The sequence below is a fragment of the Saimiri boliviensis genome, chromosome 1, assembly GCF_048565385.1.
Source record: "Saimiri boliviensis isolate mSaiBol1 chromosome 1, mSaiBol1.pri, whole genome shotgun sequence".
In the NCBI taxonomy this organism is placed as follows: domain Eukaryota; kingdom Metazoa; phylum Chordata; class Mammalia; order Primates; family Cebidae; genus Saimiri; species Saimiri boliviensis.
The window spans coordinates 10,311,291-10,325,839 of record NC_133449.1 but is presented as its reverse complement, the minus strand read 5'-3'; the positions used below and the strand labels follow the sequence as shown (position 1 = coordinate 10,325,839).

The 14,549-nt window shown below is 38.9% G+C and overlaps 1 protein-coding gene across 1 annotated transcript in view; it reads left to right on the top strand.

The window, feature by feature from the left end:
- Positions 1-14,549, top strand: part of NOL10 (nucleolar protein 10) — a 118,480-nt gene that overhangs the window by 82,577 nt on the left and 21,354 nt on the right. Inside the window, exons 14-17 of the mRNA XM_039460578.2 lie at positions 2,783-2,909; positions 7,344-7,423; positions 7,624-7,722; positions 8,572-8,661. Of these exons, the coding sequence (XP_039316512.1) occupies positions 2,783-2,909; positions 7,344-7,423; positions 7,624-7,722; positions 8,572-8,661 (396 nt within the window). The remainder of the gene's footprint in view (positions 1-2,782; positions 2,910-7,343; positions 7,424-7,623; positions 7,723-8,571; positions 8,662-14,549) is intronic.

Below are 14,549 nucleotides of genomic sequence, written 5' to 3'. Positions count from 1 at the left end.
TTAAAAGTGGAACTATTTCATTTTGAGGTCCTTTGGGTAACCAGTGTACCCTTGCATAGGAGTCAAGATAGGTCTTTCACCAGAGTGTTCATATATTTAGTAGCTTTATGGTGAGGTATTTGGGTGTTCTTATCTTGAATAAGGAATATTAGACCAATTTAGAAATACTTTTGCCAGAGAGAACCGTTTAATTTTTAGTACTTTGTGTATATGAAATTCAGTGTGTTTTATACATGACTAGATTTATTTGTCACATAGTTATTGAGCACCTACTGTTTGGCAGGCACTGTTCTAGGTACTAAAAATTCAGCAGTTTACAAAACAGATGTCTCTCGTCTCCTCAGAGGACAGTATCTTGGATATTCTGAAAAAGAGATAATAGCATTGATCTAGTCTAAAAGAAGAAACGCTTACTGTCTTAGGGAGTACACCATTATCTGATAGAGCTTTGCATTTTCCAATTTATGACACTGGAAGCAGATACCTACCCCTGTAGTTGCAAGGTCCTCAACTCTCTCAGCATCAGAAGATGTCCTGTGATTTTCCTAGCTTGTTCATGTGCACATTCCAACATGAAGTCCTTTCAGATAGACTTATTCGTTGTCCCCAGCTGTCGCTGCTGCTGCTGTTGTTTCCAGCGTCTTCCCCCTGGACTCTGCATTCTGAGTTCGTTGCACACACTGTTGTGTGTATGTGCATGTGTGTGCACATGCAAGAACACATATGTGCTCCAGCTGGATTTTAAACTTCTTCAGGGAGATCATGGACAGTCTTCAGCTTAGCACAGTGCTTTGTATGTGGTAGCAGTTAGTTGTTGACTTCAAGCTACTGTCCTAAAATTGCTTAAAACCTTAGGAGTTCTGGCCGGGCGCGGTGGCTCAAGCCTGTAATCCCAGCACTTTGGGAGGCCGAGGCGGGTGGATCACAAGGTCAAGAGATCGAGACCATCTTGGTCAACATGGTGAAACCCCGTCTCTACTAAAAATACAAAAAAAATAGCTGGGCATGGTGGTGCGTGCCTGTAATCCCAGCTACTCAGGAGGCTGAGGCAGGAGAATTGCCTGAACCCAGGAGGCGGAGGTTGCGGTGAGCCGAGATGGCGCCATTGCACTCCAGCCTGGGTAACAAGAGCGAAACTCCGTCTCAAAAAAAAAAAAAAAAAAAAAAAAAACCTTAGGAGTTCTTTTAAAAAGTGTTCTATATGAAATTTTAAAAAACGCCTTGCATTTCTCGAGTCTGTCTTTTATGGTTGGAGTCAAACCACTTAGCTTATAAAAACCTTTGCTTCTATTTTTTTAAATTGTAGATTGTGCTAATATGAAATTTCTCTGTAAGACTCATGCTGTATTGGGGTGAAGAGAATCACCCTTTCTAATCAGGCAAAATAATATAACTAAATTAGTATGGCCATATCTAACATCTACTTTTCATTTGAAGAGGGTGTTAACAGGGGCTGTTTTTCTTTGTTATAATTCTCTTCCTTCTACAAATGGTTTAAGCTAGATTTCATAATTTCCATGATGATTTCTGGGTTTTTTTCCGGTATGCCTGATTGCTACTGAAATAAACAGGTTAAGTCATCACTGGAAGTTCCATTTTGTCCGAGCCCAGTGCTCTCTTGTCAGAATACCTCCAGCTTAAGGGAGGATTTCATTAACATATTTTCTCTGTTGACTGAGCAGGTTTCCTTCGGCATAAATTGACCTCAGCTGGTGTGGCATTTTATTGGGAAAGATTTTTACCAACAGCAAAAATGTATAAAGCGATCATATTATTTTGTGAAAGTAGTTGGATTATATTTTTTTCAAAGTTGGATTATAAACTTAATGATTCATATTTTATTAGTTGGTTATCATTCTCTTCAGCCGTTTGTTTCTCAGCCTTTCATTGTGATAACTTGTGGAGCCTGGTCACCTATTTAGTTTCGAAGAATTATTTAAACAGAAATTTTAAAAATCAACTAATTATTTTTAAATGGCAGATAAAAATTGTATGTATTTGTTGTGTACAGCATGGTGTTTTGAAACATGTATATGTGGTGGAATGGTTAAATTGAGCTAATTAACATTTGCATTACCATTTTTTGTATCTATTCTCTTGGCAGTTTTCAAGAATACAATGTATTGCCATTAACTATAGTCTAGAATGTTAGTCTTTAATGAGTTAAATGAATTAAATGAATGGACCATTTTAATGAATGGACCATACAGAATGGAATGTAGTTGTCAAGTAATTAGTTGAAAAATCTTAAAAGAAAGTAATTTTGGGTGGAGTATGGTAGCTTGAGCTCAGGAGTTCAAGACCAGCCTGAGCAACATGGCAAAATCCTATCTATACAAAAAATAATAATAATAAATATTGTTTTTTTTTTTTTAAAGTATTTTTTCTTTTGGACTTTTGTTTGGCAAACTTAAAAAATCTTTTGTGCCAAATAATGCTTTTGTAGAATTCTAGTAGTATTTTGAAGGAAGGATGGTTGGATGTTATGTACCTGAATTATTTATCTGTATTTTGATAGTTCTTCTAGTATAAGAATATTCATTCATACTTTTGTGCCTTAGACTAAGTGAGATTGTTTTCTCTTAAAAGCCTAAACATTTACTACTTTGTTTATTCTCTTCCATTATATACTTGTTCATTATACGTATTGCATGTATTTGTCAATACTTCTGATAGAAAAATGGATTTAGAAATCATATTTAAAGAATTTGGTTATAAATAACTGAGACTCGGATGGCGTGGTAAACTGTACCTCTGCTGACTTTCTCATAAACACCAACAGGTTTTGGGTCCAGCTCCTCGGTGGTGTTCCTTCTTAGACAACTTGACCGAAGAATTAGAAGAGAATCCAGAAAGCACAGTCTATGATGATTACAAATTTGTCACCAAGAAAGACCTTGAAAATTTAGGTAAAAAATACCGTGATAAAATGATTATGAAATTATTTTATTTCTACTTTTTTTTTTTTTTTTTTAGTTTTCAACATTAGAATTGGCTGAGCCATGTTTACGTCATCTCCCAAATCTTCCCGTTCTGCCAAATCATATATTAAACATATTATAAATTGTCAAATTTGTAACCTTTCTCCTTAGAGAAGTGTTCAGGTAAATTTAACCTACTGAAGCTTTTTTGTACTTTAAATGAGAATTTGTTTCAGCAAATAATTTCTTTTAGCATACTAGCTATATAAAGGAAAAAAATTGTCACAAAGGCAGTGATTTTTTTCCCCCCAGTCCTATCTGAAGCATAAGGTTTTAAAAATATCTCAAATGGCAAGTAAATGATTTCTGCCTTTCTTTTAGATGCTGGTTAGAAAAGACCCAATCCAAAACTTAGAAGTGATACCAACTGGGATTTTTCCCCCAGTCCTATCTGAAGCATAAGATTTAAAAATATCTCAGAGACAGCAAATAAATGATTTCTGCCTTTCTTTTAGAGATTGATTATAAAAGACCCAATCCAAAACTTAGAAGTGATATCAACATTGAGGTCAGGTGCGGTGGCTCACACCTGTAATCCCAGCACTTTGGGAGGCCAAAGACAGGTGGATCACCTGAGGTCAGGAGTTTGAGACCAGCCTGGCCAACATGACGAAACCCTTTGTCTACTAAAAATACAAAATTAGCTGGGCGTGGTGGCATGTGCCTGTAATCCCAGCTACTTGGAAGGCTGAGGCAGGAGAATCACTTGAACCTGGGAGGCAGAGTTGCAGTGAGCTGAGATTGCGACACTGCACTCCAGCCTGGGCAAAAAGAGTGAAACTCTGTCTAAAAAAATAAAAGATGAAGTGATGTTGAAACTTCCCGTGTAGAAGAACCTTAATAGTCACTTTATGTTTAAAGGTCACAAGCCAAGAAGTGTCTTAAAAGAAGAGCAAATACTTATGATATAGGGCTTATAGTTACTATGTACAGGAAGTTGTTTTTGTTTTTGTTTTTGTTTTTGTTTTTTTGAGACAGTCTTGTTCTGTCACCCAAGCTGGAGTACAGTGGCCCGATCTTGTCTCACTGCAACCTCCACCTCCCAGGCTCAAGTGATCCTCCTGCCTCAGCTTCCCAAGTAGCTAAGATTACAGCTAAGTGCTGCCATGCAGCATGGTGAGATGGGGTTTCACAATGTTGGCCATGCTGGTCTTGAACTCCCAGCCTCTGGTGATCCTCTTACCTTGGCCTTTCAAAGCGCTGGGATTACAGGTGTGAGCCACTGCACCCAGCATGTACAGGCAGTATTCTAAGTGTTCTACGTGTAACTCATTTAATCCTCACATCCATATGGATCGGGTACTATTATGATTTCATTAGATAAGGAAACTGAGGCAGAAAAAAGATAAATGTACATGGCCCAAAGTTTCCATGATAGTAAACTTGAGAGTTGGGCTTTAAACCCAGAGTCCATGCTCTTCCCCCAGCCATCCCAGCCCCTGTGGGACACGTTGGGCCTGCTTGCCTAGCACTCCTCTAAATTCGAGTAAATGGTGTTCATCTTGTTCTGCTGGCAGAGGGCCGCATCAGAAGTTACTGAGAGTGGGAAAATTTAGAGGATTCAAGTCGAGGCAACTTACTTGTCTTTAGAACAAATGGATGTGCAGCTGTTGCAATTAGATTAATTAAACTTCCTGTTTAACCCATATCTGATAGCACAGTTAATCCAGGCAAATTGCTTTCTATTAGTTACTATCAAAAACGAGTTGAATTTAGTCTTTCAAAAAATGACTTACAAATGAAATAGGACCTTCTTACTGAAGTACCTTCTTAAGTATCTCCAACGTAATTTTCATAATCTGCTGTGTCACGCTCACCTACTTTCTTAAATGGAAGGAAAAAAGTCACCGTTCTTTGGTGGATTTTTTTTTTTTAAACTACTATGTTTAGTACATTGTGGGTTCTTTTTCAGTCTCATACTGGGTTTATTTTGAGTGAAGAAAGCGGTTATTTAAGTTTAAGTATATGTTGTTAAAATGTTAATTGTACTGCTCATTTTAAAAACTATAGAAATAGATATATATTCAACAAAATGACAGTCACACTAGAAAGCATTTTATGTATATTACTAATATCTTTTGATATCAAATGAGCCTTTATCATTTCTCCATAATACATAAAATCTTCTAAACAGAATATCTTAAGAGTAGAAGTAATGAACTTCCCTTACTTCCTAAGATTATTCTTAGTGCAGCATTAACATATTGAATATTTGCAAGTTCTGACTCTTCCCAGATATGCCCAATAGCAGATCTTATGGCTTGGTATTTCCTACAGTGCACTCTTCGGAGTATTACTTCTATGAAAAGGACTGGGTGGATAACATGGTGGCTGATATCATGGGCACTTCATGTAGACTGACATGGGTTTACATCCCACCTCTCTCACTTAATATCTGCACAACTTGGCCAATTCACTTAGCCTCTTTAAGCTTTGATTTCCTCATCTGCAAAATGGGAACTACATAGGTCCCTACCCATAGGGTTGCTTGGAGAATGAATCAGAAAATGCTTGGAAAATATTCAGCACGGTTATTTTAGGAGATTTGTGGCAAATAAATTTGGGAAATGCTAGGTTAAGCACAATTAAATCCGTATCTTTACCTCACACACTTCTTAGAGACTTTAATACAGTCATACATTGTAAGTCTCCAAACAGGGAGGAAAGTATGAATCATTTCCCAAACCCACCTGACCATGGGGCCCTTTTTTCTCAGAAGATGTCTTAGGACTAGGGATCCATGGAGTTACCTGTAGGATTATTTCACTGTGAAAAGCACTCCACTCGGTTTTTATTTATGACCTGACTTGGAATAATTCTGTGACATTAATAAAGGGAACAAAAAAATTACTTTTGCAATCACTGGTATATGTATTTTACAGTGTAGTGGTTAATCAGACCCTCATCCTGAGGAAGGATTAAAGAATATACACGTGGAAGAAGGATTAGAGAATATTCACATTCCGTTAAGGCGCAGCCCTCTTTTTTTTGGACTCCACTGTGAAAGTTCAAACCCTGTAGTTTTATTACCCTAATGAATTCCTTGACAGTATTTTTCTAACCAACTGTTACAATTCCTTTATGAGGGTATCCCAAATTTAATTTTGCTTTTTATATTGTTCTATAAGGTATACTATTTTTTACTACTATGTGATTTTGCCTAGTACTTGATTTTCAGGTCTAGATGGATGTATATTACTAAAATTTGGAAATTAGAGTAATGTTTTTCTTAGAAAGACAGTCACTTATACCAGGGGTCTCCAACCCCTGGGCCATGGACCCGTACCAGTCTATGGCCTGCTACTAACGCGGCCACGTGGGAGGAGGTGAGTGTCGAGTGAGCGTGACTGCCTGAGCTCCACCTCCTTCCAGCGGTGGCAGTAGATTCTCATAGGAGCGTGAACCCTATTGTGAACTGCACGTGCGAGGGATCTAGGTCACATGCCCTTTATGAGAATCTAATGCTTGATGATCTGAGGTGGAAGAGTTTCATCCTGAAGCCATCCCTCCCCTGATCCATGGAAAAATTGTCTTCCACAAAACCAGTCCCTGGAGCCAAAAAGACTGGGAACCACTGACATATACCACAGGTGTTCCGCGTGTTAGTACATCACGTGTGGCCTTATTTTGAAGATAGTCTCAACCTTTTTCTTTGTCAAGATTTGCAATTAATAAATAATTTCTATGATATAGGCAGAGCATTCTTATGTGACCACCAGCACCATAAATTCTAAGTGTAATCTATGAAAACTGGAAAACTCTGTGAAAGGTATTATTTGAGGTAGGGTTCTCAAATCCCGACTAGCAGTAGACTTTTCATTAGTCTCTGATGAAGCGCGCATGTGTGATGTGAGTATTAATTTGCATGTATGTATGTTTCTGTGTGGTGGTAGGAATTTGTCAGCTGTTTTCCTGGAAGGCGGTTCTTTATTGTTTTTGTGAGTGTCCTTTGTTTTTGCAAATGGTGGGAGATGACAATGTTTCTCTTCTCTCCTTTCTCCGCATTTCAATTTGGCAACTTACCGTTGATCCCGGTATTATTTTCTAAATTGAACTGGTTTGTGAAAATAAAAAATCTGAGGACTACTCAAGGGGTATAAGGGAACCCTCTTTGTCATAGTTCATAAGGACTTTCTCATCATTTCTGTGTGCAGGATTATTTCATTTAAAATAAATAAGGATGTTATTGCTGAAGTAGATTAAATGTTCTCTGTAGACATCAGAGAAGACTAGTAATTCTAATTCTTAAAGTGTTACTCTGAAGCGAAGTCTTACTGTAGTAAAATTGTTGTACAAGAAAAACAGTTAAATGTTAATGAATATTGCTTAAGGACCTGCTCTCTTCTGTTTGACCTTTCCCAGGGCTCACACACCTCATTGGGTCTCCTTTCCTCCGGGCATATATGCATGGGTTTTTCATGGATATAAGACTCTATCACAAGGTAAATGCGAAACTACAGCTACTGTGTTTCAGGAAACTAAGAGCAGTCTCTAGCCATTCCCTCACTACTCGCCCTTAATAAAACATCAGTAGGATTTGTAGGGATCTGCCTGTTCTTTGGCATAACCGTCGCGGTGTATGTGAAAATGATATTACTAAATTCCATTCTTTTATTTTCAAAACTTTTTTCATTTTGAAAAGGTGAAATTGATGGTAAATCCATTTGCTTATGAAGAATATAGGAAAGATAAAATACGACAGAAAATAGAAGAAACACGTGCACAGAGAGTCCAGTTGAAGGTAAATATTAGAGTTACCATTGAGTTTATCAGAGAAGAGTACTTAGTTTTCATTTTGTGTATTATTCCAAAGAGATCTGCCAGTCTTTTCTTGGCTTTCCATCTTTAATTTGCATCTTTTACTAATATTTTTGGTATAGTTTGTCATCAGTGTGTCGTGTTTGTCCTGAGGGTGCAAAACTCTTGACAGTTTTAGCATTATGATCTCTGTAGTAATTGTATGGTGGGAAATAATGCTAGGATGATTGATATGGTCACCTCCACTAAAAATCTGACAGCATTTTTAAATGGGTTTTCCATTTTTGGAGTATGGGGGCTTTGCTAATCCCATTTTTTACTGACCTTTGGCTTACCAACCAGAGCTCACTGCAGCCTCAACCTCCTGAGCTCAAGTGATCCTCCTATCTCAACCTCCCAAGTAGCTAGGACTAGAGGCACGCACTACCATGCCCAACTAGTTTTTTGTAGTTTTAGTAGAGACAGGATTTTACCGTGTTGCCTAGGCTGGTCTTGAACTTTAGGGCTCGTGTGAGCCTCCCATCTTGGCCTCCCAAAGTGCTGGGATTACAGGCATGAGCCACTGTGCTGCCTCTCAGTGCCCTGGGAAAAGACACGAGGGCAAGTTCCCCAGCAGTAAGCTGGCGTTGCTGTTTTTGTGCCATGTGGCCCACGCGGTAACACCACCTGTTTCTACATTTCCTACTATGGGGGTAATGAGATTTTAAAAATAAGAATGATTTATCTCCTATTTATGAAACTGTACTCCTTACAGAACTATTAACCTTTAAGCTAAAATGTAAATATGTTTGCTTTTAAAATAAAATATCAGCTTTTATTTTCTCTTTATTAGAAATTGCCAAAAGTTAACAAAGAGCTGGCACTTAAATTAATTGAGGAAGAAGAAGAGAAACAAAAATCTGCATGGAAAAAGAAAGTTAAGGTAAGATGAAAAAGTGTTGACAAATTGTTTCTGCATTTTCTTGATAGTAACTTACAGCTTTTTTATCATTTCTTTTTATTTTAGAAATACATGTAGGGCTTTTTCTTTCCTGCTGGTAAGATTAGTATATGCTCTAGATGGGAAGTCTGGAAAATAGAAAAGAATATCAAGAAGAAAGCTACCCTTACAATTCTTATACCAGAGAAAGGCATCATTAATATTTTAGTGAATTTTCTTCCAGTCTTATTTGTCTCAAAATTAGAAATATAATAGCAAGAGTCTTGTATGCGTAAAATGTTTATTCTGATCCTTTAAAATAACACAGATGGTTTCCCATTTTGTTAAAAATTCTTTGTAAATATTTTTAATGGCTGTGTATTCTGTTTTATGGAATGATTATAATTTGCTTAATCCTTCTATTGTTAGCCATTTAGATTATTGTTCTTCTTTATTTATAACTCCAGAAGTAACCGGTTTTTACTTAGACTTGGCGTTCTTAGGAGTATGCAGGCAGAAGTGTAACTTCTATCTGCTTTCCTCTATTAACGTGCAAATAGACACAGATGAGTCATGAAATAAATGAAAGCTCTTTTTTTAGTTGATATTGTCCAGAGGTAAGATTTTTCTAGTTTTTTTCAGATATACAAAGAGTACCTGGGTCCTTCCCAGTCCTGTTTTCTTCTCTGCTTAGATGAGGCAGGCAGTTAGCCAAGCTTGGTTATGTGCTTGAGTTGGAAAGAACTGATCCCTGAGATAGCCTGCAGAACCTAACTTTGAGTAAGGAGCTGACCTTGTAGCTTTGGGCCAGCTGTGTGGTGTCGTCGGTAGGTTTTTTGCTAGCTTATTCTCTGTCCTCTGGTTTTTAACCAGGTACATGCATCTAAGATGAGTGAGCTCCTTTTGTCTTTATTTCTGTTCTGTGCCTTAATGCTCAGGGACTGCAACTAAAGGGTCTTGTTCCTAGTTCTTTGTACACTGGATATGTAATCTTGGGCGATTGCTCATCTTCACTGGGTCATAGTTTTTCATCTGTAACATGCAAGAGGAGACGGGCATTCTTCGAGCTGCAATTTCCAAATGGATTCATACTCAAGACTCCCTCTTGCTGCCTTCTGCTTCCTTAGCCTCTCCCTGCATCCCCTCATTCTGGCCCATTACATTCTTTTAATATGTTACTTAAATTTTAATTTCTAGAAGCCTCTCTTAAGTAAATAGAGGGCTTTTCTGTTTCCATTTTAATGACATGAATAGTATGCCAATGTTGAAATGATTCCTTAAACTTACTACTATTTGAATTTATGTCTGTGTGCTATGGCTCTGCACCTTCCGAAGTTAAACCAGTGTGTATAAATGTGTGTGTATGTCTGTAAGTGTTTAAAATAAAATACAAGTGCTTCCTGCTGTGTTGACTCTCTCCTCAGAGTAATTCACACTGATTTTGTTAGCCAAGCCTAAGCATGATTAGGGAGGTAACTTTACAGCTTCATAATGTCATTTTTACAGTAAAAGCTAAATGGAAGTGATCTTTGGATGTACATGCCGGAAGGCTTCAGTAGGTGGAGAGTGGAGCTAATTTAGGCTGTAGATGTTTGCCTTCCTGTCTGTGTTTCATGCCAGAGTCCCTATCAACTGATAGAGGCGAGAACACTTAAGTTACAATTTAATTTTGCTAGTTGGTGCAGCATGGTATACCAGAGCCTTTTTGTAAGGCCCTGTGATTATCAAAATGCAGACGCGCTCTTCCCTTGCCCCCATTTCTTTGGTAGACCTTTGTTGAGGTTGAGGGCGGCCAGAGAAGGTTTAGAATACACCATAGTTAATGCAGATGCTAGAAACGGCCTCACAAGTTGACACATGCAGAGCAGTCTTCAGAGTCAGTAGGGAAAATTAGCATTGTTTCATGCCTTTCAACGTTTTTGACAAAACAGTAAAAACTCTCTTACTGTTCATTAAAAATTGGAAAACTAAGATCTTCTTAGTATATTGTAATTTAAAACATTAGGAATAAAAGCGCAATTGAACATTTTCTTTCTTCGTTTAAATAATACTTGTCAGTAATACTTGGAACAGTGCTTACTTTTTTCTCTTCCTAAACTTTGGATAAGGAGCCAGCATTTTTCTTTGCTTCAGCAAACTGTCATACTCATTTTCTAAGTTTGGGTAAGCTTCTGATGTTTTCTCCTTTGCTCTTTTGACATTATGAATAGTCTCTGAGAGTTCCTTTAATGTGAGGTTTCTTGCCAGCGTCACTTCCACTGGGATACTTGTCTTCTTTTTGTCACAACCACTTTCCTCATTTATTTTCAGCATTTCACCATCACGTGGTCCTCTCGCTACAGACCTAGCGTGGCAGCCAGCAACAGCAGCCACATTCCCACAGCCAGCTCTTTCTTCTGTAACTCCCTTTAAATGTGATTCACATTTTTGTTGTTGCAGTTTCATCTTGTTGATTAGTTCTTTCTAAATTGTCCTTTTTTGTAAATGTCACACGAGTTTATCTTTGGTATCTAAAGAAGCAACACAACAGTTACATGCTTCCTGTCTGCATGAACTGAAGAGGAAATTCATGCACATCATCCCGCGTGACGCAGTGACCAGTCACTGACAGGCTTTGGAAAAAGTGACCCATTATTTACTGAGGGATTTGTGGACTAAAGAGCTCACAGCGGAGTTATACTTTATGCATATACTCAGTTGATGAGCAGAGATAACTGAAATTGGAGCCGTCTTGTCGGGGCAGCTGGTATTCTCTCACTGCACTCCTTGACAACTCCTTCCTGTTGGCACCGTGCGAGTCAGGGACCTGCCTTTCTCTAATCTCCAGTCACATCCTCATTCCGTCAGCGTTCTCTCATTTTGTTGCTACGTATTCCCTAATTAGCTATCAGGATGGCATTTGATTATTTTAGAACCTATTTGTGGGTAACCTTGAAAAGAATTACCAAGCTGTGTACCGTTTTACTTCAAGTGAAAGGAGGAAAAACCTTAAAAATTCTTACGTTCTTCTATCAAACAGCAGTTTTCTCTTCAGATATTCGTAACTGGAAATGCGATCTTTGTAGCCATATCATGTGATAACAGGTTTCTGCCAAAGAGTAGTATTTGTAAAATGGGCCCTTACTTTTCAGTGATTTCCTAACCCAAATCAGACCTATTATCAGAGCTCACTTTCATTCCAGAAATATTTATATATGGTCTTTTGAAAATCTGAGCCTGCGGCTGGGTGCGGTGGCTCAAGCCTGTAATCCCAGCACTTTGGGAGGCTGAGGCGGGTGGATCACGAGGTCGAGAGATCGAGACCATCCTGGTCAACATGGTGAAACCCCGTCTCTACTAAAGATACAAAAAATTAGCTGGGCATGGTGGCACGTGCCTGTAATCCCAGCTACTCAGGAGGCTGAGGCAGGAGAATTGCCTGAGCCCAGGAGGCGGAGGTTGTGGTGAGCCAAGATCGCGCCATTGCACTCCAGCCTGGGTAACAAGAGCGAAACTCCGTCTCAAAAAAAAAAAAAAAAAAAAAAAAAAAAGAAAATCTGAGCCTGTGCTTAGAAAAAGTTTATGTAATTGGTTGTCGAACAGTTTCATCTTATGTAAAGTGAAGATCGTAGAAATCACTTATGAATTAAGAAGAGAATCCTTCATTATAATCGTAAAGAATACTTGAAAGAATTATTAAGTCCCATCAGATCATTAGTCTTGCCTTTGAACTCAGCTCCTCAAAAGCTTGAGAGCTTTACCAGCTGTGATAGCTCCTGATATGAAAGTTGGTGTCTTGCAATACTAAGTTGAAAGGTATGTTTTGCCTTGTCTGCAGCTGAAATTTATTGGAGGCAGACAGTGAAATGTATTCCCAAATATTGCTGCCACTGATAACACAAAAGTCTAATAATACGATGTTTATACAGTTGATATTAAACCTAAAATGGGAAGTGGCCCACCAGATAATGTCAATGAGCGTTATATGGACTTTATTCAAACTCAGAAATTTTGGTTGCATTAATTCTAGTTAACAATTGAGGCCAAGTGAAGTGGCTCACTATTCCCAGTACTTTGGGCAGCTGAGACGGGAGGATCACTTGAGTCCAGGAGTTTGAGTCTGCAGTGAGCCGTGATCACACCACCATACTGTAGCCTGGCTACAGGGCAAGACAGCATCTCTTAAAAAAAAAAAAAAAAAAAAAAAAAAAAGAATTAATGTATTTATTCTTTTAACAAATTCGTATTGAGCTCCCAGTATGCACAAACAGCTTTGAAAGGCATGGGCATCTGTGATCTGTGTGGTTTGTAACGGTTTGAGTTTTGGTTAGAGCTGTTTTGTTTTTCCTGCAGGTATCATTTTTTGGATGTTAGCTTTTTTTGTCAGTTTCTCACTGTGGCCTTAAAGTCTCTGATGAATGTACTTTTCTTGCATTCTGCAGCAGCTCAGGCCACACTGTGTATGAGCCCTCTAGGCCAGGGATCTCCAACTCCCAGGCCATGGTACTAGTCCATGGCTGTTAGGAAGCAGACCACACACCAGGAGGTGAGCCTGGAGCTTCATCTGTATTTACAGCCACTCTCCATCGCTCACATTACTGCCTGAGCAATATGCCTCCTGCCAGATCAGTGGCTGCATTAGATTCTTATAGGAACATGAACCCAATTATGAACTGAACATGCCAGGGATCTAAGTTGCATGATCCTTATGAGAATCTAATGCCTGATGATCTGTCACTGTCGCCTATCACCCCTAGATGGGACTTTGTAGTTGCAGGAATATATTAAAGTAGTAATTCATCTCTCTAGGGAATACAATTAGGTACAGATACTTGGGGTTGGATGAGATCAGTTTTAGCATCCAAAATGTTATTTTTAAAAAAATTTTTATAGAGATGGGGTTTCACCATGTTGGCCAGGCTGGTCTTAAACTTCTGGCCTCAAGTGATCCACCTGCCTTGGCCTCCCAAAGTGCTGGGATTACAGGCGTTAGCCACTGTGCCCAGCCCCAAAATGTTACTTTTAATGCTTTTTTTAGTACCAATTAAAATTTTGGGTTTTGGTTTTTTGTTTTGTTTTGTTTTTTGAGAAGGAGTCTTGATCTGTTGCCCACGCTGGAATGCAGTGGCGTGATCTTGGCTCACTGCAACCTCTGCCTCCGGGGTTCAAGCGATTCTCCTGCCTCAGCCTCCTGAATAGCTGGGCACACGCCACCATGCCCAGCTAATTTTTTTGTATTTTTAGTAGAGACGGGATTTCACCATGTTGGTCAGGCTGGTCTCGAACTCCTGACCTCGTGATGTGCCCACCTCGGCCTCCCAAAGTGCTGGGATTACAGGCGTAAGCCACCATGCCTGGCCTATGTAATTGCTATTTCCAGCCGAGTCAGTGTAATCTGTGACTGCATTTCTTGTTCAATCTTCGTTTCTCTTGAAGTTAATAATTGTCTCTCTTGTTCATGTTCTATGTACTTATCACTAATCAACCCCCACTTCTATGCCGGTTATCTAAGTCTTATTTTGATATATTTAGATAGGTTAGACTTACATTTATTTACCTTCCTTGAAGAAGTTGCTTCGGAACTTTCTGCCCCATTCCATTCTGGCCTGGCCACCTTCTAATCTTGGGATCTTCCTTTACCATTACCCTGGGGATTCACTTCACGTCAACCCAGTTTGCACAAGAATTACAAGAACCTTCAGTTTCCTGAAGGAATATGGTTTCCAACCTAGACAAGGAGTCAGTCCGTGTGAGGGTATGGTAGAGATTTTCAGACAGGCAAGTTCTCAACAAGAACCAACTCCCCTTAAATGCTGCTTTTCCTCGGGAAGTTGCTAGAGGTGTTGCTTCCCTAAAATAAGACAGTAAGCCCAGAAAGAGGAGGTGTCCTGGGAAACCTCACATGAAACAAC